The 25,609-nt window shown below is 39.2% G+C and overlaps 2 protein-coding genes across 4 annotated transcripts in view; one reads left to right on the top strand and one right to left on the bottom strand.

The window, feature by feature from the left end:
* Positions 1 to 25,609, top strand: part of fam167b (family with sequence similarity 167 member B) — a 679,430-nt gene that overhangs the window by 171,040 nt on the left and 482,781 nt on the right. The window lies entirely within an intron of this gene.
* Positions 430 to 25,609, bottom strand: part of arhgef10 (Rho guanine nucleotide exchange factor (GEF) 10) — a 135,182-nt gene continuing 110,002 nt past the window's right edge. For all 3 annotated transcript variants that reach the window (XM_049463559.1, XM_049463558.1, XM_049463560.1), the window contains 3 exons: positions 6,088 to 6,210; positions 2,522 to 3,059; positions 430 to 2,176 (listed from right to left, as the gene is read on the bottom strand). In XM_049463559.1, coding sequence (XP_049319516.1) covers positions 2,542 to 3,059; positions 6,088 to 6,210 — 641 coding nt within the window. In that variant the 3' untranslated portion in view covers positions 430 to 2,176; positions 2,522 to 2,541. The remainder of the gene's footprint in view (positions 2,177 to 2,521; positions 3,060 to 6,087; positions 6,211 to 25,609) is intronic.

Genomic DNA, 25,609 nt, shown 5'->3' with positions numbered 1-25,609 from the left:
GTTTACTTACCATAGCTTTACTTAACTTAGTTAGCTACCCCACCACCACCCAACAGCGAGACCTGCTGAATTAGAAGGGAAACATGGAGACACCCATGTTCCTTACTAGTGTCGCATAATGTACATTTCTTTAACTACAGGTGCATCTAAAAAAAATAAGAATAACTGTTCATGCAAGATGGCAGAGTGCAGGACTAAATGTTTAGGCAAAAGTGACTATTCAAATGTTTCTCCTCCAAAAAAGCTCCAGTATTTTATGCATCAAGTTTTCTAACAATATGGTGAATAGTACTGTCATGCTACCAAAATTATGACTTTTGATTCAACAGGGTTGGAATAGGTTAGCCACAATGCTAATAGATGATGCTCTACAGGCCAAGTTTTAACATAAAAAAATATTGTTAAAAAGATGACACTGACACACAACAATCAGAGGGAAATTATTTAATATTATTCACATTTCCACACTTTTTTGGTTTTACACAACCTCCTATATCACCTTTTTAATCCTTGTTTAAGGCCTCAGGGTAACAGAAATCACCTTAGATCCCTTCAGGTTTCATGATTTGACAAGAGATGTATGTGCATGATGCTAAAATAATACAAATAATGGTGCAAATAAAAGAAACAAATCTAAAAACAAACGTGTTACAGTTTTGGTGCAGGTAAGAAAAGCATGATTATGAGACATTAGTTATCAGACAAATACAAGAAAAACACAAGAAAACAAAAAGTGGGACAAAACTATTTCAATATTTGTTAAAAGACAGAAGAGACATATATACTGAATGGCATCCTTATAAAGCTCTCTCAGTCATATTAAATACCCATACGTGACTAAATTAATTTAGGAATGTCTGATAGGACTGGTTAACTCCACTCATTTTCAGGAACAAAAGGAATATTCTATATCTGGCCAGCCAGATATTCCAGACACGTCCTTCCTAACAGAAAATATCAGACAGCTTTTTGGTTTTGTATGTAAAGGTGAAACTAGAGCTGGTATGTCTTGATCTTGGAAGCTCTAGTCTTAAAGTTTTGAAGTCTGAATCTTTGGGCAAACAAATCTACCAAGAAGAACGTGACAGATCTACATTCAAAAAAATGAAGGTACTATTAAAAGTTATTTAATCGATGCCATAGAATAACTTGTAAGAACCTGTAAGAGTTGAATGGGTGAGTTAATGCACAAATTGCGCACTAATTATAAATATTAACAAACTTTTGAGTATGTAATTTGTAGTATGTAGCATAGATAAAGTGTCAAAACTGAGTATACTTAATTATTATGATGCATAATAATTTTGTATTAATAACAATAAGATGATAATGCATGTTTAGCTGCACTTTAGTTGCACTGAAGAACTTGCAGTGCTGTATGTTGGAATAGAAAAAGCTATTCTTCGTACAAAACTGGTTATTACATTAATATTTTGCGTATTAACCTGTCAAACCTGCACTACAAATACCTACCAAAAAAGTATACAGTAAATACCTTATTGTGTTAGTGTGTCATATCCAACTGAGATGCATCGTATATGTAAAAGAGCTTTTGTAAAGGTTTACCTATTTCATAAAATTTACACTCAAAGCTCCCCACAAATTGTTCTGCTATGGCATTCCTTAAATAGTCTTTCATAGCACCTTTATTTTTAATAAGTGTGTCCTGTAAACATCCCTTACAATATACTGAGTAACACATCTTTCAGAACTCATAATGCAGTGGAGTTACCTTGAATTTGATTTCAAGGTAAACACACAGCATGGCATGCATGCAGCAGCTGGAGATGCATAGGGATAATTAGCATTAGCAGTGCTACTTCACTTCAGACTGCTTTTACACTTAAAAAAAGCACAATTACTGGAGTCATACTGCAGCACTTCCTCTGTCCAACTTCCAATTGCCATCAAAAGCATTTTGTATTTCAAGTAACTTGAAGGGGTCCAACTTCCAACGAGAGCGTAAGTGGCTATACTGCTGATGTCACTGCTGCCGGCAGCACTGGAGAATGAGCATCGATTAAAACTGTGTATTCAGTCCCACCTTGTAGCACTGTTTCCCTTTCATTCAGCATCAACCCTTTCTACACCACAGACCAGGAAAATGCCTCCAAATGCACTGCAAGGGACAGAGAGCCCATCAGTCATGCCCTAAGTAATGCATTAAATCACCAACCTGGAAAAAAGAAAGGAAAAATACATTAAAAAGATGCACATTTCCATTTCCACACTTTTTTGCCAGGTACAGACAACAGTATGCAAACAGTGCTGCAGCCATAGAAATTGTTCTGCTTATCGAGTAATCACTAAGCTTCAGTAAGGTTGCTTACCATAGCTCTGAAATTTTCCACCAAATGTTACGAATAAAAGAAGGGGGTGGAAATAATGAAAGCACAATGTATTTTTTATAGAATAGAATAAATGATTGTTACTTGATTATTTATGCTTCTGAATCGGCAATAAAATCCTAAAAATGACAGCACTGGCCTATTAAAGACCTGGGTGACGAAATAAAACTCACCTTTATCTCCATCTTCAGACTCATGCGTTAAGTATAGGAATCTGCCACACCATGATGGTGGACACACTCTCCTCGTGTCTGGACTGTTTGGTCTTCCTGTTGACCCGACGGTGCCCCAACCCACCAGACACCACCATTATCGAGCTCACGTCCACCCGCTGCGCTCGCTTGGCCTTCTGGGATTGTGCAGGGTCGTTCAGAAGGTCGTAGATGCTCCCGTCCTCCGGGCCGTGCTCCAGAGAGCTGTGTGACGTGGCCAGAGAGCCGCAGGAGGAGGAGAGCGTGTCCTGGAGGACTGGAGCTGAGCCAGAGCAAGGGCCGGGGGTGCAGCTGCTGCTGCTGTCGCCCAGCCACACGCCTCTGTCACTGGACACTGCTGGAGCAGAGCCTGGCCTTTCCTCTTCTGGAGGACCACACTGGCTGGATGAACTGAGGGCAGTTGGAGCTGTGGTGGTTTGGGGCAGGTTACACACAGGCAGGGCTGCAGTGAGGAACTTCACAGGACCATAATGAGCGTGGAAGGACACCATGCCTCGCCCTGTGAGGAGGGAAGTGGAGGAAGTGATTTAATTACATAGTGTAATTACATATGGTCATTGTCCATATTATTACAAAAACTACTAGTGCTGTTAGCGTAAAAGCTACAAAACACAAGATTAAACAGAAAACGTCAACTGTTCATCTGGCTTGTAAGATCTGAAGGCACAACAAAGCAGAGTTTGCTTGCCTGCACCAGTCTTTATTACATTTAAAAAACACAGTTGTAAAATGCAGCCTAAAATTATTTGTTATTTATTATAGTCTTAGTCAGCACTTATTTTGACCTTCCAATAAGCTAGTTCGCCGCTAATGTTAGCTAGCTCTCCATTAACCTCAGTTCTCTAGCAGGCAATGCAGCTAGCTCGCCGCTAACATAAGAATGTTAGCTAGCTCGCTGCTAATGTTAGTTCTCTCTCCCCTTACCTTAGTTCTCTCCCAGGTAATGTAGCTTAATCGCTGCTAAAGTTAATATGTTAGCTAGCTCTCTGCTAACGTTTGTTCCCTCCCTGGTAAGGTTAGAAAACTCATAGCTAAAGTTGCTAAGTTAGCTAGCTCGCTGCTATTGTTATCTAGCTCTTTGCTAACTTTCGTTCTCTCCCCAGTAACGTAGCTAACTAACGTAGCTAATGTTAGAATGTTAGCCAGCTCTCCGCTAACCTTAGTTCTCTCCCAGGTAATGTAGCTAACTCGCTGCAAATGTCAGTATATTAGCTAGCTTGCCACTACAGTTAGGTAGCTCTCCGCTAACCAAAGTTCCCTCCCTGGTAACGTAGCTAACTCATTCTAACATTAGTACGTTAGCTAGCTCACCACTAATGTTAGCAAGCTCTCTGCTAACCTTAATTCTCTCCTTGGTAACATTAGGTAACTCAATGCTAACATTAGTACGTTAGCTAGCTCACCACAAATGTTAGCAAGCTCTCTGCTAACCTTTGTCCTCTCTCCGGTAACATTAACCAGCTTGCTGCTAACGTTAGATAGTTCTCTGTTAACCTTAGTTCTTTCCCGGGTAACGTAGCTAACGTAGCTAAGAAAGCAGTGCTGTAAACTTCTTAATTATACTTTGTGAGTTCTGCACAATAAACACGTCACTCTTTTAAGAGCTTGCGCACTGGTTTACGTTTAGACTGTTTATATGTAATTGTGGCCTACAGTCGGATCTAACAGTTAGAAATACTTTTAAATGCTTTCCCTTCCACAATGAGAAATCAAGGACCACACACCTAAAAAACTGAGGGTTAATTACACCTGCACAATATGACAGAGCTTAGTTTGGACTCTAAAAAGAAGACTATTTAAAGCCCTTTGCATGTCACAAATATAGTAAAAAGATTAGGTCCAAAAATCTGAAAATAAGGCCCAGCCCCATTTCATCCCATCTAATAACCACTTTATTAGAGTAGTTTCAATGTTTTATGGACATTTTCTTTATAACAAGCATAACAAAAGTAGTATTAAAATAGTACAGTGCCATGATTTTCGCATTATCCTTTAATTTTCCCATGTAATACCTTATAATCCGGTGCACCTTATGTATGAATTTTACCAGTCAGGTATTAAGGAGCTGTTAAGCCACTCCACTAAAGTACAGCGTTATACAGGAGTTTCTGATTAGATTTCCAACACCAAGACTTGAGACTGAAGCAACGTTAGCATTAGCTGCTAACTGCACTAAGCTCTGTTGCCAGAGTATTATCGGCCTGTAGCCTGCTGCTAAACCCAGCTAGCACTGCTGGAGCAGCATTAGCATTACCTGCGCACTTACAATATTAAAACAAGCTACGCTGGACGAACCGCTAAGCTAATATCGCCCTGGCTTATTGGAACACTTAGGGTTCCTCAGTTTAGCACTGTTGGGCGCACCCAGCCTTAGTGGATATCTGTAAATCTAAGCTTACTATATAGAAACGGAAGTGCTTTTCTCACACAAATAAACAGGAGAAAAAAAATTATATTAAAATCAAGCGCTCATTTGATTATATACCTATTATTTTTAAGAATTACAGTTTTGTTTACTCAACTTAGCTTTGCTTTACAGGTCTCGCCATCCTGTGCCAACACCTGCTGAATTAAAAGAAAAACGTAGCGACCCCCATGTTCCTTACTAGTGTTGAATAATGTGCCTTATAATCCGGTGTGCCTCATGTATAAAAATAGATCAGAAAATAGACGTTTATAGATAAAGGGCCTTTATAATCCGGTGCGCCTTATAGTATGAAAAATATGTTATGTCTCGGTTACTAGGTAGCTAAATTTCCTGTTTCCTGTTTCAACAGTAACTGAGGCTGCTACATTTAAGGTTTTTACATTTAAGTTTGAAAAAAATCTTGTGAGTAGCTATATTCAGCTCTCTAATAAATTATAGTGGATAATTGAAATTTAGGGCAGGTTGCTGAACTTGACCGTTTTTTTATTTATATATTTTGACAACGTATCAAGTTCTTGAAGGGTTGTTCCCTTTCTTAAGGGGAAAGATTTCAACCACTTCCCATTTTAACTTAGTTTTCAGGGGAAGAGTATAAATGAGAAATGGGATGTGGCCAAGGTGTGGCTGTGGACTTAAGCTTAGACACTTGTCTTCCAGACTTCGCTTCAACAATCATCTGAACAATAGTGGTGTATTTAAATCTCGGGTGTGCTGCAGTATCCGCAGGCCTCCAGGTCTTAATTAGAGTCTGATTCATGTGCCAGGAGTGTGAAATTACCCAGCTTCAGCAGAACTCGCCGGGGAACAGCCACAGGCCTCCCAGTCTTTAGTGCAATTAAGATGCAATATCTCAGACAGGGCAGCCTTCAAACAATCCGGGCTGGTTTGGGCTGCTGAATAATTACAGGATCTGCACAGCACAACAAGTGAACCCACCCGTATCTCCAAAAGGCAGATTTCTGTAAACAGATCAAGGCTGCTCTTGGGCTAAATTACACGGTCCATGTGGATTTGGATGAAAATCCTTTCCAGAGCAGGGTTAATCCTAATAATCCTGTTTAAGCGCAAGACTCGGTTTGCTTCTGAGGTTTAAACTCACCTGTGACCTTCGGGATTCCCTGCAGCCTGGGCACAGACAGGGCCACGGTCACACCAAGATTCGTCCCCACCAGCAGCAAACCGTGACAAACCAGCAGACTGCTCACTGAGACCCTTTGGTGACCTGCAGGAAAAAAAAGAACACATGGTTCAAATCAATAACTTCCTGCCCGCTTCCTGGACTGACAAAGTGAATCTATCTCTATGTAACTACTGCTGCCTCCAGACTTGCATTCCTATGACTTACTCTTAGAATACAAGAAATAACATGTATTCTAAACTACCAGTCAGTTATCAAGTTTTAGAACACTCATATTGTTTAGCACTCCAGCAGCAGTGATGTATGATCCAGACAAGGTGTAAAATTTTATTTTCTCATTTTATCAATGACTTTATTACTGCTTATCACTTCAGCTGTCAGAACTCTACATCTTCTGTTCACGGCTGAAACTGCTGAAAGTGTTGCCATGTGGGTCAGCCAGACCACTTCCTGTACCAGTTTTCTCCAGTTTTCAAGAGTCTTTAAAAGCTGTAGTTATTGTGATGAAAGTGAGAATGTGTTGACGACTGACTGTTTAAAATCAATTTCCAAAGCTTACTTTATTTCCATTGCTACTTACCAAACTGTAAGCTGTTGACCAATTCAATCAATGTCTGCTAAAACCACCACATTTTTAACAACATATTTTAACAATACTATTTTTCAGTTTTAGCTTATTTCTAAGACCCTGTACTTTGTACTATGGAATTTGTATTGACTGGTTATTGACTGGACCTAAAGTGATTAAATGGAAAAAATAAAACAACTGGGAAAAAAGGGGTGTTCCGTCCAGTGGTCAAAAGTTTAAGTAAAATATTAAACCATTTTATCTAAAACTAACTGTATAAATACTATATAAATAAAATAATCTATTAATCACAAGTTTTGGTAGGGAGAACAAATAAATAAATGTGTAGTTTAATACATATTGCAAACTTGCTAAACTTAAACTTTTGAAAAGTTATTAAAATATCTCAGTGTAGTTTTAATGATTTTTAAAAATATTGTAAAAAAATATCATCTGCTGAGTAAAGGCTTCAGGGAAAGCTTTAGCATCGAACACAAGAAAGCTCAAACACACAAGCTTTAATGGAGGAAATGAACCACAGCTACAACAGTACATCTCTCAGCTCAAACAGCTAAACTAGTCCTACTCTTAAACTCAACTTTAACCGATAAACTGGGGATTAAACTGGTAGGAGAGGAAAGATGGCAAACTTCTGCTTCACAGGAGCAGCAATGGTGTGTAAGCGTATGTAAGTGAGTGAGAATGAGAGAAAAGTAATGAAGAAGGTAAGATACTGAGAGTTAGTTATGAGATTAACTAATACATAGATCCACTAATACATAATTAGGTATATAATAAGAGTGAATTATGGGAAGATGTGGGACCAAACTTTAAAAAAAACAAAATAAGTAAATCGTTAATTCACACTTTTATAATTCAACACATTAGAGTTTCCAGATAAATCATGTATGTAAAAATGTAAAAACAGCACTAAAATATACATCACGTGCCCAAAAGTTTGTGTGCATGCAGTTACTTTAAATGGTATAAATGCACCATAAACTCCTGGAGAGCTCAACACGCTTGAAGGAGAACACTAAGTGCCAATTTTTTTGAGTTTTGTCAGCTAAACGACGTCCAAGTTGGTCACCATTACACTGTGATGTGCACAACTGATGTGTGGAGAAGAAAGGAAAGAACATTATACCCGTCCAGATAGAGTGAGGTCAATTATACTCTGTTGGACCTTGGCAGCATGACAGTGGGTGTCCGATGGTTTGGACATTCTGTTTCTGAAGTTCTAATGTTTACCAGGAGTGCATCATAGAAGGCATTACAACCTAAAGTGTTCAATAGACACAGAGTGGGTGGTAATGATTGTGACCGGCGGCATCTGGCTAGAATTGTCCGTGTAAACAGATAAGCCCCACATGTACTGTATAGGTCAGTGTAGTCTTCTTTAGCGACCAAGGGACATTGCCAAAAGTCACTGGACTCAATACTAGTTCAGTAAACAGTAGAAAACTTCATACAACAAACATCAACTTTGGCTGATTGACTACATTTTGGGTGAGATGGAAAACTGAGTGAGTTTGATTGTGATTAACTACCTCATAAAACATTTTTAGGCCTGGTTTTCCAAACCATTAAGTGTACCCGTAGACTCCTAATGAGTTTGAGCCATTTGGGGACTTTCAGCGCTGTCCAAGTCTATGCTCAATGTGTGTCCAGAAAATCAGGCCTGAGACATTACCTCCTCCATTTGGAATGCATGTGGCATTTGTGAAAAGGCGTCAGTGTTGGCTATAGGATATGAAGTGTTAGCTGTGCAAAATAGCAATGGCCACTCAAAGCAGGCTGTGTAGGAGGACGCTGGCACTAGAGCATGTGTGGGTAAGTTACTATGGCAATGGTTTCCAGGGAAACCATACACGATTGGCTGTGTGGAGAGAAAGAAAGGATGAGACCGGCTCTAGTACTCGAGTATTTGAGGCTATGCGAACTGCTCCAAACTCTGAACCTGAACGAAGTGAGAGAAGTGCACTGAGCAAGAATCGTCACGGCTGTTGCTGTTGGCAAGTACAGAAATGGCAAAACTCAAGTACCTGCAACACCTTGAGAAATGCTGCACTTCCTGAGATGGAGAAATGTGAGCATGGCTTGCAAAAAACTGGCTTGGTCAACATTGACAACATATCTGAAACTTACAGCGATAAAAATCAAATCAACTGTTACAAACGAGCTGTGGCAGAAATCACATCCACATTCAATGCAGGAGCTTCACACGCATTTATATTTACGGCATTAATTTAACACTCTTATGCAGAGCAAATAACAAGGTTATTCCTATTACAGAAAAATGGCCATTTCAGTGTTGGGAGTCTTGCCCAAGGACTCTTACGGTACATGTCCATGTGTCCTCTTTTCTTCAACGCATATAGCCATGCAGGATCTCTCTGCTCGCTATGTCTGTGTTTTCCCACCTGCATTAAATGAACTATCTGAAAATGCTAGACCTACAGCGAATTTACAGTAAACATTTTAAGACTTTTTAAGGACCCACAGGTACCCTGGTAAAGCCTAAGACACAAGCTCTGAATCCGTTGCTGCATAGTTTAGGTCAGCACTTCATCAGAGGTCACAGGACGCTGCCCACAGGACGATGTCTGTGGACTAATTTCAGCACTGACACTGAGATGTTCAAAACCTCCAGCAGCACTGCTGTATTTGATTTACTCATACCAGCACAATACACACTAACACCTCATACACCACCACCATGCTAAACAGTGCTAATCACTGCAGTGCTGAGAATAAATGATCCACCACCCAAATAATAATAACTGCTCCGTGGTGGTCTCTCCTTCCTGTGGGGTCCTGAGCATTGAAGAACATTGTGAAAGAGGGATACTAAAGTAAGCAGAGACTATTTCTAATTTGATCCAACACAATTCTAGTTTGAATTCAGTGAAAACAATAAAATCAACTAAACAAGCTGTGTTGACCTTCAGTTGCCTGCAGTTTGGAGTCATGAAGCTGCAACATTTAGCTCTGAAAGGCCACGGCCCCCACGCTTCCTCAACCACAAATCAGTCACCAAACGGCCAGTCAGTGTGTTGTGCAAGACAGGGACGGTTAAGGGCATGAATCAGAGGACAAGCTGTTCCTCTGTGTTCACTCGCTCATTAGGAGAAAGTTACATATTTTACACCATCATACATCGTTAGCTTGACCATGGGAAGGACAAAATGAGGCGGTTTGCCCACAAAGCGTTCTCTGCAGATGAGTTTCTCTGAGACGAGTTCTCTGATTTTTTTTTTTTTTACATATTATAAGGCCTGTTATAATAACTATATTTTTAGATGATATATTATTTCAGAACAATAGTGATTTTCCCTTATAAATGACTGATTTTTTGGATTAGCAATTTCAGTCAAATAAATTACATTACATTACATTTGGCAGATGTTTTTGTCCAAAGTGAAGTACAAAAGTAATAGAAGTTAAAGATAAAAACATCTTTATATAGGGCCTAAAGGAGGTCAAAGAGGAGTGCAGGAGGGGAAGAAGCAAATGAGGTTAGAAGTAGTTAGTGTGTTAGAGGTGTTAGGAGAGTAAGTGCTCTTTGAAGAGCTCTGTCTTCAGGAGTTTATTAAAGATAGTGAGAGATTCTCCTGATCTGGTAGTGGAAGGAAGTTTGTTCCACCATTGGGGAACTCTGTATGAGAACAGTCTGGATTGCTTTGTGTGAATGTTTGTTTGGTAAAGCGAGGCGACGTTCATTGGAGGAGCGCAGCGGCCGGGAGGTAGCGTAAGCTTCAGGAGTGATCAGTGCAGGTAGGAAGGAGCTGTTCTGTCATCACCTTGTAGGCGATTGTAACTGGCCTCCTGGCCTGTGTAGTAAAAACACTCCGAATGATCCAGAACGCAGCAGCACGTCTGGTCTTCAACCAGTCAAAACGGGCACGTCACCCCACTGCTCATTGAGCTCCATTGGCTACCATGCCATACCAGTATTTCGGTCACCCTGCATTCAATTAAATGGGAAATTGGTCTCTTATGGCTCTTTAAGGCATTGCAAAGATAGCTGCTGAGTCAACAGAACTGCCTATAAAGATTTTGACACATGCATTGTTTGATTTTCCTCACCTGCAGCCTTTCAGTCTTGCCCACTTCTGCAATCATTTCATAATCTAACCACTCAAGCCTGGCTCTCAGCGAGTGAGAGAGTACCCACCCGCAACCTGCTGGCTGCTTGCCCACTGCAAATGTGATCCTGCTTTGATTTGCTCTGTGGATCATGCGGGGCTCAAGGGCAAACCTGCCTTGTGTGGACCTCCAGCCTGCTGGCTAAATCTCAGGTATGAAAAGAATGCTAAGTGAAGGTAAGGGGTGATGATGCACTGAGGAAATCGAATTGCATTTACAATTACTGTATTTTAATGCACTATAAGGCGCACCAATATTATAAAAGTCTATTTTCTGATCTATTTTTATATATTAGGCGACACTAGTAAGGAACACGGGTGTTGCCACTTTTTTCTACTAATTCAGCAGTTCTCACTGCTGGGTGGTGGTAAACTGACACAATTTGGCCTGCTAACAAAAAACGAATAACCCCACACATCGATTCACAGAGTATTGGTATGAACAGAGATGATCTAGTATGTGTGTAATATCTTTATATCTATATCTACATAATATATAAATTTCACATTTTGAACTGAATTACTGAAATACAGTAACTTTTATATATTTTTTAAAATGCACTTGTATCTACAGATTTCTTGCAATCTTAAAGCATAATTGTAAATTTAATCTCGGGAATCTGTTTTCTGACTTATAACCATGCACATAATGTACCATTACTATATCTGAAGCATTCAGTCATTACTTGAACCGCATGGACTTCTCCCAGCATTAAACGTTTTCCAAGAGCAGCTTAGTTTGGTCAGTGTGGTTCCATAATCCACTACTAGATGAGTGACATCACAGTTGATCTCTTTGCCACCCCACCAGGCCGCCCCCCCTCAGACACGCATATTACCAGACAAATCCGCTACTGTATAGAAGTGTTTTTACTAAGCCGTGCCACGGCACTGCTTCATCAGTCACAGTCCATTGATAAAATAACACACGAATGGAACAGCCACTGAGAGAAAATCAGCAAAAACCTCCTGCTTGGAACATGGCTGGTGAAATGGCTTTGGATAACGCTGAGCAAGCAGCAAATGACCTCCAGAACTGCACAAAGGATCACTGTACACTCTCCCATTTCTCCCTCCTCGGGAATATTTGGGCTTCCCTAGGCACGGCCCGAACCAAAGCAAATTTCTACCAATATCAACATCGGCATCAGCATCGGCCTCCAACCCAACAATAAGAGCTTTGATCTTGACACGCTCTGAGCCAGATCAGCACTGGGTGATGTTTGTGGGAGAGGTGAAATAAAAACAGACCTACATTCTCTGCTTTAAAAAAGGGACGCCAAGGGAAGACACTGGCCAGCCTAGGAAGAGTCTGAAGGATTAACTATTTGGTAACACTTAATTTAAAGGGGACATATTATGTAAAACTCACTTTTTGTGTGCTTTTGTATTTCTACTTGCGTCTCTACTGCCCCATAAACACTCCAAGCTTGAAAAAAATATATATATATCTATGCATTTTCTATAAAGCACCACCCCTTACCAGTCAACCCACCCGCACATCATATTAGCATTTTGTAACCTTGTAGTGTTTACTTTGCTAAATACAGCTAAACAAAACAGTAATCTGTCCCCAAGCTCTGTAAAATGAGTAAATTACTTGAGGAGGTTAATGTAAATACAGCACTGGCCAGATGGAGTAAAGATCCATCACTTTAATTTAAGGGAATTAAATTCCTTCATGAACCCAAACATTCTGTACCCTTGGCCAATGCTTTTTTTGTATGTTTGTTTTCACTAGTCCACTGGCAGTGACTAGTAAATTTCTTATAATTTTGCAATAAATATTTTGCAGTGGCATTAGCCAGTGCTAATTACCACACAGTTAAGCCTAGTGTTGGTCATTCCAGATTTACAGGAAATGAATGGGCAGGGGTTTGACTGTTTGGACTGGAACTGAGCCAAAATGGTTAATTATTGGGAAGGAAGAGGAAAAGGAGAGGAGTATAAAGGCTATGAGTAGGTGTCATCCGCAGGCCCATATCTGTTTGTGGCATTACTGCGCACATGGGTAAGTATTTAGGTCACGGGAGACAAAGCTGTCTGAGACCATCCTCTTTAATGTGACACACAAACTCACACACACACACACACACACAGAGCCTGTCAGCCAGAGCGCTGTTTGTACACTGGACACAGGCTAAGCTACGCAAATCCTAAATGCAAAAAAAAAAAAAAAAACATCCCTCATGATTTAATCATAGCCATTTTTTTTTACAGGAAACTCAATTCCTTCAGCTCAGCCACAGAGGGAAAATCAGCAGGATTACCACTATATTAATTCCAGCACCATCTAGAACAAGTATCGTGTGCCATGACTTTGGCCATGTCAGATTAAAGCAAAAGAAAGCTGCACTGACCTGTGGGATATGTGTGTATGATTTCCTGCAATGAATGTGGATATTAATGATTTCTCCCAGAGTCGCTTGTCTGTTCAATCTAATAATTCTAGCAAGATGCCAGTGGGCACCCTAATTACCATCCAATGCACTGTTTGAACTCAACTTTCCTCAAATTTGTGGCCACATATACAATATAAACTGAGATATTTGAGGTGAATCAACTTAAACATAAGAACTGAGTTTTGTCTGTTGCCATTGGCAACATTTTCTATTGGCTACTGGCACCATCTATTTGCATACTAGGTGTATCCTCCACTGACTCAATGTCAGTTTGTAGTCATTCCCTTCAGGTTATCTTAGGTAAACTTGTAGATTTTGAGTAACTACCTGGCCCTCATGTTGATGGCTGTAAAATCAAGCATAATTTAAGGAGCTGTTATAACTACACTATATTGGCAAAAGCGTTCACTCACCCATATAATTGAGTGATTGAGCTTAGCAGTTCCAATCACTTCTGTTGCCACAGGTGTGTAAAACAAGGTAGCTAGGCATGCAGAATGAGTCAAAAACATTCATGAAAGAAAAGGTCACTCTCAGGAGCTCAGTTATGGGATGTTTGTTGTGAAATTTCTCACTGCAAAATATTCCACAGCCAACTGTCAGTGATATTATAACACAGTGGGAGTGACTGGGAATGACAGCAACTCTCTAACAACAGCCAAATTTCTGTAGAGTCAATTGCTATAGACCTGCAAACTTTATGTGGCTCCAAATTCGCTTAAAAACAGTAGAGCATAGAGAGCTTCGTGGAAGGTAGATTTTCCATGGCCGAACAGCTCTGGAAAAAAATAAGAGACCACTTAAAAATGATGAGTTTCTTTGATTTTAAGAGGAAGATGGATGATCACAAGCCATCAAACCAAGCTGAACTGCTTGCATTTTTGCACCAGGAGTAAAGCAGCATAAAGTTATCCAAAAGCAGTGTAAAAGACTGGTGGAGGAGAACATGCCAAGATGCATGAAAACTGTTATTAAAAACCAGGGTTATTCCACCAAATATTGATTTCTGAACTTGAACATGAATATGAACTTGTTTTCATTGTATTATTTGAGGTCTGAAAGCTCTGCATCTTTTTTGTTCTTTCAGCCATTTCTCATTTTCTGTAAATAAATGCTCTAAATGACAATATTTTTATTTGAAATTTGGGAGAAATGTTGTCCATAGATTATAGAATAAAACAACAATGTTCATTTTACTCAAACATATACCTATAAATAGCAAAATCAGAGAAACTGAATCAGAAACTGCAGCGGTCTCTTAATTCTTTCCAGAGCTGTATATGAAACATAAAAGAAGTCTTAATACAAACCTATTTTATTCACCTGACCATAAAAATCCAAGTAGGATTATTGTGCAAAGCACAAAATAACTTACAATTTGGTTTTAATAACTAAAAGCATTAAACATTAAAAATAAATAAAGTAAATTCAGATTATTCAGGCTTACAATCATGGATTGAGAAATGCTGAATGCTTACAAAACTTGAAATGAAATGTCCCATTTGTCACCTGACACCCACTATCAGGCTTTATTTAACTCCCATTATTCACATCGCCTGAGCAGGATGGCCAGTGTTAAATCTCATTCACAAGATAACACATCATACAGTATACAGGTGTGTACTTAATCACTGTACTGTACATACTGCTATGCCCTTTGGCATGTCAGTTTATATAAATCTAAATACCAGTACTAGCATGTTACTTTAAGCTTCAGCAGTACTAAAGATGCCATTAGCAGACTATATCTACTTGAAGGTCTAAAACCTCAGGAAAGGCTTTTTAAATAATGGTAAAAGCCTTTTAGCCCTCTGGGAGCACATGTCTATCTGACAAGGGTCATAAAAACAGCAATTACGACTTAAAATGGGACATAAACTCTGTGCTTAAAGGTACTTTCACAGACGTCAGGTCTTTGTAATGGATGCAAATGGATGAACACAGCCTGAGATCATTTCTATGAGTTACTGTTTGAACAAACCCAGACAAAAACGAACAAACTGACGGGAAATCCATTGGCCACACAAGATAGAGTATTGGAAAAAGCAGGTCCTCTTGAGCTCATGTTTGGATTTTTCCTTCAGGACCGTAAAAAGTCATCAAAATCTGGAACTATTCTGTAATAAATGACATCATCTTGTGCTTCAGCTCTATGTAGAATCACTGCTTAAAGGACATACAGATGACCTTCTGTATCCGTTTCTACAGAATCTTTTCCTCACTCTCCTACTCTTCCCTCCTCCCTCAGTTTTGCTCTGACTCTAAGCCCCCCTGCAGAGGAACCTCCTGCGAGCACGGAAACTGGAGTATGTGGCCACAGTCTTCGAGGAGGATGTCCCCCACAGACCTCTAGCTGCCAAATACAGTGTTGTAACTGCTCTGTAATCCTGTATTGTTGAACTGGAAATTGAATTTTAGACAAATAATAACATTGAGTAATGTAAAATAAATGATATTGCTCTGCACAATAATTCTACTTTAGACTTTTTAAACTACTTTCGGTCCCACTTTATAATAAGTGTCCATAAGTACTATGTATTTACACGGTAACGATCCATGTAACTACAGTGTAACTACTGATGAAGTACACATTGTTACAGATTAACTACAGAGGTACAGGTTATGTAATTACACATGTGTATTAAGGTTAAACTTGACTTGTGTAAGTACACGTGTGTGCCAGGGTGAATGAACTTACACACGTGTAATAGTGTGTGTGGTAGGACAATAGCTGTTGGATAAGGTTATACTCAACTTATGACTCACACTATTACACGTGTAAGTACACTCACCATGGGACATGTGTACTTACACAAGTCAAAAGTCATCTTAATACACATGTGTAGTTACATAACCTGTACCTCTGTAACATGGATTATTACAGTGTAACTACATAGTACTTAGGGACACTTATTATAAAGTGGGACCCTACTTTCTGCTCAAGTAAATAAAATTGATTTGTATTTTTGTATTTTGATTGCATTTAAGTAAAACACAGATTTAAAAAAGTGAACAGCATAGCACACAGCCAACACAGAGTTAGCTGCTTGCTCTTACAAACTGGGGGACTAATCCAGTATGCAAATAAATTGTGCCAAAAAGCCAATAGAAAAGAAGCAGTCAAAGGCAACAAACTAAACTCCGTTTTTTTAAGTTGATTCAAATCAAAGGTCTTCATTTAAACATAAACTGTTTTTCGGATAAGGCGCACTGGATTATAAGGCGCACTATCAATAAACCTCTATTTTCTGGTCTATTTTTTTATACATAAGGCACACTGGATAATAAGGCCCATTACGCGACACTAGTAAGGAACAGGAGTGTCGCCATGTTTTCCTTCTAATTCAGCAGGGTGAATTAAACAAAAACGTAATTCTTAAAAAAAATTAAATAAAATAAAAACGAGAGCTGGATGTTAATATACACAGATTTCTCTTCTAAAAACTGTTTATTTGGGTGAATAAAGCGCTTCCGGATGATGCTAACCCTGCTCCAGCAGTGCTAGCTGGAGTTAGTAGCAGGCTACAAGCCGATATTACTCACCTCTGAATGGTGAAAGAGCCAGCCCTTAGCAGGGTTAGTGCCTAATGCTAAAACTGCTCCAGCAGTGTTAGCCAGACTTAGCAGCAGCCTACAGGCCGATAATACTCACTTCTGAATGTCAAAAGAGCTAGCGCTTAGCACGGTTAGCAGCTAATGCTAATACTGCTCCAGTCTTGAGTCTTGGTGCTGGAGAACTAAACTAAAACTCCTATATAACGATGTACTTCAGCGGAGTGGCTTTACTGCTCCTTACAACCTGACTGGTAAAATTCATACAAAAGACACACCGGATAAGAAGGTGCACTGATGATTTTTGGAAAAATTAAAGGATTTAAAGTGCGAAGATTATGGTATGTGGTCACAAATGTTCACCTTACTCAAAATAGTTGAGTAATGTTTGAAATTACAGAATTAATTTTATACAAACAGACTTTATGTAATACAGAATTTATTTGATAAGCCTCCTTTAAAGCTCCACTTGGTAGGGTTGAGATTTTGTGCTTGTGGGCTCCCCCTACAGTTGTAGAGTGTAATAAATGTTTCAGGCAGATTAGTTTCTCTTTCTCGTTTGCTGGCTTTCACAGACATATTCGGTCTCTTTCCAGCTTCTGCCAGATTGTCTCTATGTTAGTTTGTAAAGAATGAACCAGTAGTCCTTGTAGAACTGTTAGAACTAAAGGTTGGAAAGCAGGTTGCAGTTCCCACGAGCGTTGGGTTTCCTCAGAAAACTTGCAGAGTTTGGTTTGAGCTCAGAGGAGCCCGGCACAGACACGAGAGCACCGCTATTCCTCCTATTACACCTCAATGCAGAAAATCAAGAAAATCCTACCTAGTCCTGCTTTAAGCCTTGAGTACAAGCTTACACAGCTTAAGTGTAAAGTAAATATATATATATATACAAATTTTACCACTTTGAGATTCCTTAGATAAATGCAGAGAATGCAGCTATTTTTGTTTGCCTGCTATTGTGCTCCACACCTGGCAACCCGGGGTGTGTAAATAGGGCTAGGTAATGGGAAGTGGGTGGGATCAGAGAATGTCTTTCAGTGGCAATTTAAAGAAGATCATACTAGCTGAAGAACTGCTGTTCGAGACTCCAGAGCATAAATTTTGAATGTTTCCTTCAAATCGGGTCAAGCATCAGACGCATGCCAGTGTCCATGATTTAATTCTAGAAAACCCAAATGATTTCTTCAGCATCTGAGACGTGCAGGAACACGGCCCTGCGGGAAACCCACATACCTTACTGTCTTCAGTGAACAGCATCTAAACCTGCCCTGACAAATCACTGCTTTCAAAAGTACGGGACGCGATCCACCACATTAAACAGGGTGGTGGTGAACACTTTTAACTGTTAGTGGATAAAATGGTGAAAACAGAGAACATGCTCCATGTAAACACAACGCTGAAATCTGTGGTCTCGCAGAACCACCGAATCACTCCCAGACAGGAAGTCTTTACTGAGGCCAGCGACGCCCCACATGCTGCACGCATGGCAGTGGAAGGAGGGGCTAACCAACAATGTTGGAGACCCAAACTTCAGCTGACCCCGACTGCCTTCCTGTCCTTCCTATTTTAACCTGACCTTCTTAAAACATTCCCACCCAAACTCGACAGAGCAGATAAGCTTTTCTTTACAGTCCACTGGGAGCAATCAGCGCTTATAGAGGCTTTAGGTCTCATTCAGGCTGGCTACTACTACTACTGCTGTCAGTTATGTTACACACTTTTGTACTTTTGTCCAATTTGTGTACTAAACACAGGTTGCCTTACACTGCCAGAACCTACATATACAGGTCTTAGCAGGTACTAAGGTTAATAAATAAATAAAGAAATAAGAGAGTTGCCGGTATATGTTTATTAGCACTAAATACAACTAACGATTGCCTACTGCAGTATAAATAATTGAGTACTATTGAGCATAAATCCAATATGAATGATTAGATATCCACTATAATTCATTCATCATCAATTATAAATGATACAGTATCCACTAGAAATTATTCAGTACCTAAACCATATTTTTCAAACTATTAGGCGCACATGATTATAAGGTACACTATCAACAAACCTCTATTTTCTGGTCTATTTTCATACATAAGGCGCACTGGATTATAAGGTAAATTATGAGACACTAGTAAGGAACAGGGGCGTCACCATGTTTTCCTTCTAAATCAGCAGTAAAGCTAAGCTAAGTCAAATAAACAAAACAAATTCTTTAAAAAAATAATTACTTAGTCAAACAAGTGCTGGATGTTAATCTACACAGATTTCTCGCCTGAAAACAGTTTATTTACAATAAGCCTACATTTGCAGATTTCCACAGGCTAGCCATGGTTAGTGGATAATGCGGCCTAAAAGCGCTACACTGAGGAACTCTGAATGGTCACCTAAGCCAGGGTTATTAGCTAGCAGTGCATCCTATGTAGCTTAGTTTAACATGGTAGACTCGCAGGCTATAGTCCGATATACTCCCCTATAAATGGTGAAAGAGCTTGCACTTAGCAGTTAATGCTGCTCCAGCAGTGCTAGCCGGGGTTAGCAGCAGGCTACAGGTCGATAATTCTTACATCTGAACGGCGAAACATGTAGCGTTTAGCTTGCTTATTGGCCAATGCCAATTGGCCAATGACAATTTTTGGTAAAAAGACAGTATCTGTAACATATTTTAAGGGTTAAAAATGTGTGAATCTATCTCCAGAACTAAGGGTTACACTTTTTGTTGGTGCAAGTGAACCTACACTGCACAGAGTCCTCAGAATAAAGTGGATGAGCACTGCCTTAATAATTACACTCTGCACTGTCAGAACCATTCTATCAGCACACCACTCTCTAATACAGCGCTCTAATCTTCATACAACCCACGCAGAATGAGAGGAATAATAATGATTACACAATAGCAGAAGATGAATATGCTGATGACGACGATGGCAATGAAGTGCTCTGAATAACACAGGCTGTTTTTTTTCACTCTAATCAGCTGACACTATTGCTTTAATCCTCGGACTGATGGCATTACCCAGAGCAGATGAGATTGATGAGGCTGGACATGCAGAGAGACACAGAGAGAGACATATCTCCTCCATCACACAAACCATCCACGACACGCCAAACACAACAGACTGCATGTCTCCATCACTTCCTAACATCCTGATCAAATTCCATTACAGTCAAAGAATATGATTACTGCGTCTGAGCAAGCAGCATTCTTCATCCAACACTCAGCTAAGACCCACTGCCGGTTCTCATTTGTACCCCTTAACACAGAGGTTATTCTATTTTAGAAATAGAATGAAAGTTGGCCCGCTGTTAAGCAGGTTTTTATAATGTGAGATTCAAAGTTTGAAAGCTAGGTGTCAGAAACGGGCCAAAGAGTCTAAAAGCGGAGAGAGTGCGCATTTCTAGCGCAGAAAAATGGGACAAAGAGTCTAAAAGCGGAGAGGGTGCGCATTTCTAGAACAGAAAAACGGGGCAAAGAGTCTAAAAGCGGAGAGGGTGCGCATTTCTAGCACAGAAAAACGGGACAAAGAGTCTAAAAGCGGAGAGAGTGCGCATTTCTAGCGCAGAAAAACGGGACAAAGAGTCTAAAAGCGGAGAGAGTGCGCATTTCTAGCGCAGAAAAACGGGACAAAGAGTCTAAAAGTTGCCATAATTAAGGAGTTAAATATTAAGAGACATCATGAAATTAAACATCAGTTTGAAAAATCTTAGTTTACACAACACTGTCAAAGATAAAGCTAGTTAGTCAAGTAAAATGGTGTGTAAATGAAATAATCAGGAAAAAAGTATTATTTAAAGTGGTATATTTCATTATTTGTTTTATTACAGAGTGTGGTCCGTGACTTCAAATATATTTCTCCTTCTGACCCCCAACAAAAAAGGTTTGGACACCCCTGCCTTAACAGTTTGTTATGTGTAAGCACTTTTTTTTTGTTTTCTTGTGTGGGCTCGAGTCTCTCTGCCTTGCTTTCCTTTTACAGGAAGTGCTACTGACCAATAGGAGGCCAGGCTGAAGTAATGATGGAGGAACCAAACTTTTAAATGCACAATCCAAGATGGCTGCCAGAGAGAGTCCATTTATTTTTAGTACGCTTTTTGACACTTTCGTCCATTTTTGAGGCATTTCCGATATTTAATAACACAAGCATTTTGGCACAGGTATACTACTAACTTGGTGAAAAATGTAAAGTTCCATGGAGCATGGGCTTGGGCGTGGTTCAGGAGCATATTACTCATTGGTATGTATCAGCTCTGCCCAACAGAAAGTCAGCCATATTGGAATTTGTAAAATTTTCACACATTTTTTTCACACATTCACACAAACTCATTCAAACCATTTCTAGATTCTTCATCAGATTATCTTTAAATTGGATAAAATAGATAAACTACAGACATACATGATGATAAATTGCGAAGAAATAATCAATGGCTGAAACGATGACGCAATGGCGGTCACATGAGAGATGAATGGAGATTCAACATTGGACCAAATAAAAAATTTGAGTATGATCAGAACAAAGTAACTTGAAAAAGTAATAAACTTCAAACATATTCGATCATTTTTTTTAAAAGTTATAGAGGATATCTCAAAAGAGGAAATTCTGTTTTTTTTTTTGACGTGAAGTGCTATAAGATTTTCTTATATAATATTCAAATTTTCTGAGATTGAGTTTTTATAATCATCAACAATAACAGAAAAAAATGCATAAAATAGATTACTCTGTTTAACACATCTTTATAATATATGCGTTTTACATTTTGAACTGAATTACTGAAATAAAGTAACTTTTAATCCTTTGTTCTGAGTTTTCCTTTGAAAAATCTTTGTTTGGAGGCCATGTAGCCCTAACACTTCATCCTACCCCTCCAGATTAACAAAAACTGGGACTCCCTACCCCTAGGCATGAAAGCTGAGGTATAGGGATAAGTGGAAGGGTTAGAGCTAAAATGGGATTGGGCATAACTCTCAGAAATAAAAGAGGAAATAAGGCAACAACAAAAACAAACATAGTAAAAAAAACAAACAAACAAAAAAAGTTTTTTTTTTTTTTTATGTGCTGTCCTGATCTGCACTATAGCTGATGCTGCTGCTGCTGCTGCTGTCACTGACTGTGGTCTTCAGGGCTCCTGACAGCAAGAAGCAGGTTGACCTGACTGTCATCTACAGAAATGTCTCTGCAGCTTGCTCAGCTCTGATACACACTTAAAACCCACACACACTCCAACACACACAACATACCGCATCCTCCCCAACCATCGGCCACTTTCTGCTGCAGCAAGAATCCAAAATAACACTAAAGTCATACAGGGACAGGCCTCTGAAACAACACAGCACTGAAACCATGTAATCATTTTGTTTTCAACATGATGATATGTCCATATTATAAAAACAAACTAGTGCATCTGAAATATAAAGTTTCTTTATATCAATAATTCAGTTCAAAATGTGAAACTCATATATTACATAGATGTATTAAACACAGAGATCTATGTTAAGTGTTTATTTCTTTCATTGTTGATGATTATGGCTTACAGCCAATGAAAACCCAAAAATCAGTGTCCTAGAAAATTATAATATTATATATAAGACCAATTTATACTTTCTGCAGTGTGGGCAGTGTGCCAAGTCCTGCTGGAAAATGAAATCCGCACCTTCTTAAAAATTCTCAGCAGAGGGAAGCATGAAGTGCTGTAAGATTTTCCGGGAAACCAAAACTGCACTGACTTTAGACTTGATAATAAAACACAGTGGATCAACACCAGCAGATGACATGTGTCTCCAAACCATCACTGATCATCAGCCAATTTTACATTTAATTTGGAAATTAATGAATCAGAGTCTGGAGGAAGAGTGGAGAGAGACACAGTCCAAGCTGCTTGAGGTCTAGTGTGAAGTTTCTACGATCAGTGATGGTTTGGATTTCCTTTTCCAGCAGGATGTGGCACACTGCCCACACTACCAAAAGTACCAGTTGGTTTTAAATAATATTCTATTTTTCTGAGACACTAATTTTGGGTTTTCATTGGCTGTACGTCATAATAATCAACAATAACATAAAAAAAATGATTAAAAATGATCACTTTGTGTTTGTGTTTGAGTTTCACATTTTGAACTAAATTACTGAAATAAAGTAACTTTTCAATGATATTCTAACTTTTTGAGACAAACCAGTAAATGTTTATTAATTTATCAACTAATCATAATTCCCAATATACTATAATAAATCAGAATCTGCTATAGATGATTCAGAAGTTATTTCCATTTTTTTTAAACGATTCAACAGATACAATTAAATTGAGGCATCAGATGACAAATAATTGCAGTAAATTATATATATTTTATAATTATTAATTACAATTAAATCCACTGATTCATGCTGATGAGTAAACGTTAATTAACTCTAAACCAGCTTATTATTCTTACTCACATTCTTATACACAGACTCATACAGTCACTGCTCCTGTGTGGACGAGTCCACTGGGGCTCGTTCAGTCTGACTCACTGCATGATGGGAAGGGAAGCTTTCTGCGAAACTCAAACAGGCCTAGGATTTGGGGAACAGATTATGCAAATATGCAGATTACAGATTACTGTTCCAGCCCAAAAATCCCGGTTCTGCTCTGATCTGCTGTATGAGGCCTGACTGCTGTACTGAACAAGCTTACTTTAAGTTTTTTTTTTTTTTTTTTTTTACATTAGAGACTATTTTTGGCTGCTGTCTGGGGATCCTCAGTGATGTAAGATCAAATTCAATCATATTAATAAGAAATATAGCATTAAATCTAATTTATCAGTGCAGTAAGTAAACTGAAACAGTAAATTGCACTGTAATATTTAATTTATGTTGAAACAAAGTGCTTTATTTAGTAAAGGGGCAAGAGCAGGAGGAAGGAAGAGAAGAGCTGAGTTAGCTGAGTTCATTAGACAACACACTGTAGTCATAGAGAAGAGAAAACAGCAGGACTAAACAGGGCAAAACACAACACTATGATGTAACACACACATGGCCATGCACACAAACACACAATTCTCTGTCACATTAATCTAAACTAAAGGCCTGCTACCAAACACAGTTGTTTGGTTATTAGCATTTAAGTCAATAGAACCTAATTCTGATATAGATATAAATAGTATTATAGCCATGATCTGTTGTCTCATGCACTGTCTGATAGTAAAATCTCTATAGGTTCTACTGTACACCCTGCACAAGGCATGCCGTGATGCTCTTTGCTATCTTACACCCCTCAACAGTCTATTTTCACGTCTTGTTGAGTTTAGGAATTTAAGGAAGTTAAGTAAAGCTAAGTTGAGAAATGTTTATAAAGACTTTACTTTCAAAGTCGCTGGATGTTAATCTACACAGAATCAGTTGTCTCCTGAAAACTGTTTATTTGGGTGAGTAAAGCACTTCTATTTATTTACAGTAAGCTTAGAATCACGAAGTTCTCCAGCACTAAAGGCTGGAGCTTAATCATTAGCGGCTAACCGCTACCACTACAGTCTGATAAACTCCCCTTTGAACGACAAAAGAGCTAGCATGATTAGCGGCTAATGCTAACGCTGCCCCAGCACTGTTAGCCGGGGTTAGCAGCAGGCTAGAGGCTGATAATACTCACCCCTGAAAGGGGAAATAGCGGTTAGCGGCTAATGTTAATACTGGTTCATATGGTTGCTGGACTCCTGTATTTCAAACGGAAAGGCTTTACTGCTCCTTACAACCTGACGGATGTTTTTTGGTCAAATAAAGGATTTTAAGTGCGCCTTATAGTGTGAAAAATACAGTATATTCAACAGTCAGCTGTCACCAGTCAGAGTACAACATCTATTCTTATGTTTGAACCAGAATACAGATGTTTTTTCCAGGACTGAGCAAAAGCCTCTTTGTGTTTGAATGCAAGAAAACCTCAGTGATAATTACGAGGCTGTCGTGACTCAAGCAAGAGCAAATGAGAAGTTTCTGGAGGTCTTGTTTTCCCAGATGAAAGCCTTAAAAGATGATGCCATAACTCAACCAGTTGCAAAGCACATACAACAAAGACACACAAAGCCTGTGAGGTCACCTGACCCAGGACAAAGCCCTTTATTATAGGTTACAGGAGGTCTTGGTTCGTCAGGCATAAATTATGAGGAGGCTGCACTCATGGAGAACTCTTTCTATACAAGCAACAGACGATGGGATTAAACTGTCGACAGGTTTAGAGCCGTGTATTTAGTGTATGTCTGCTGATTGGTGAGCTTGTCTGAGAGTATGATGTGGACAGATTTACACTGGTGTTCATAGATTTACACCTGCTGGAGATATGAAGACGTATATAGAGCTATAAATATGTCTGTTAGGATCTGTATCTTGTAAAACTGTAGTTGTTGAGAGTTAAAACAGGTGTACAGAAGCGTCTTCACCTGTGAGAGTTCTCTGGCAGCATGTGCACAGGTGTGTAAAGGTAAGGGAGGCTCAGGTATGCATGAGTCTGACAGGTTGTTGGTTATGGGTCTGTAGGTGTGGAAAGCTGTGAATCTACTAGACGTCGCTGTTGGGTATATATTTTTTTTAGTAGTGTACTGACATGATAGACATATTAGTGTTCCATATATTGACAATACAAGCACACAACAGGTGTTTAAAGGCTTGTGCACTTAGAATGACATAAACTACACCAGTTAAACAGTGTAAATGCATTTAATGTAACCCACCTTACCTGTTGTCCTATTGGACAGGCTGGACTTTTGGATTAAATTATCTGGCTAAATAAGAAGGCATTGAATATTGACTGCATATATCTGAGGGTTTCGTCTCATAAAGCAGGATCAATAAAAGACTATT

Source organism: Astyanax mexicanus, chromosome 14 (assembly GCF_023375975.1).
Source record: "Astyanax mexicanus isolate ESR-SI-001 chromosome 14, AstMex3_surface, whole genome shotgun sequence".
NCBI classification, from domain to species: domain Eukaryota; kingdom Metazoa; phylum Chordata; class Actinopteri; order Characiformes; family Acestrorhamphidae; genus Astyanax; species Astyanax mexicanus.
The sequence above is the reverse complement of the archived record's forward strand: the minus strand, read 5'-3'. Positions and strand labels throughout refer to the sequence as shown.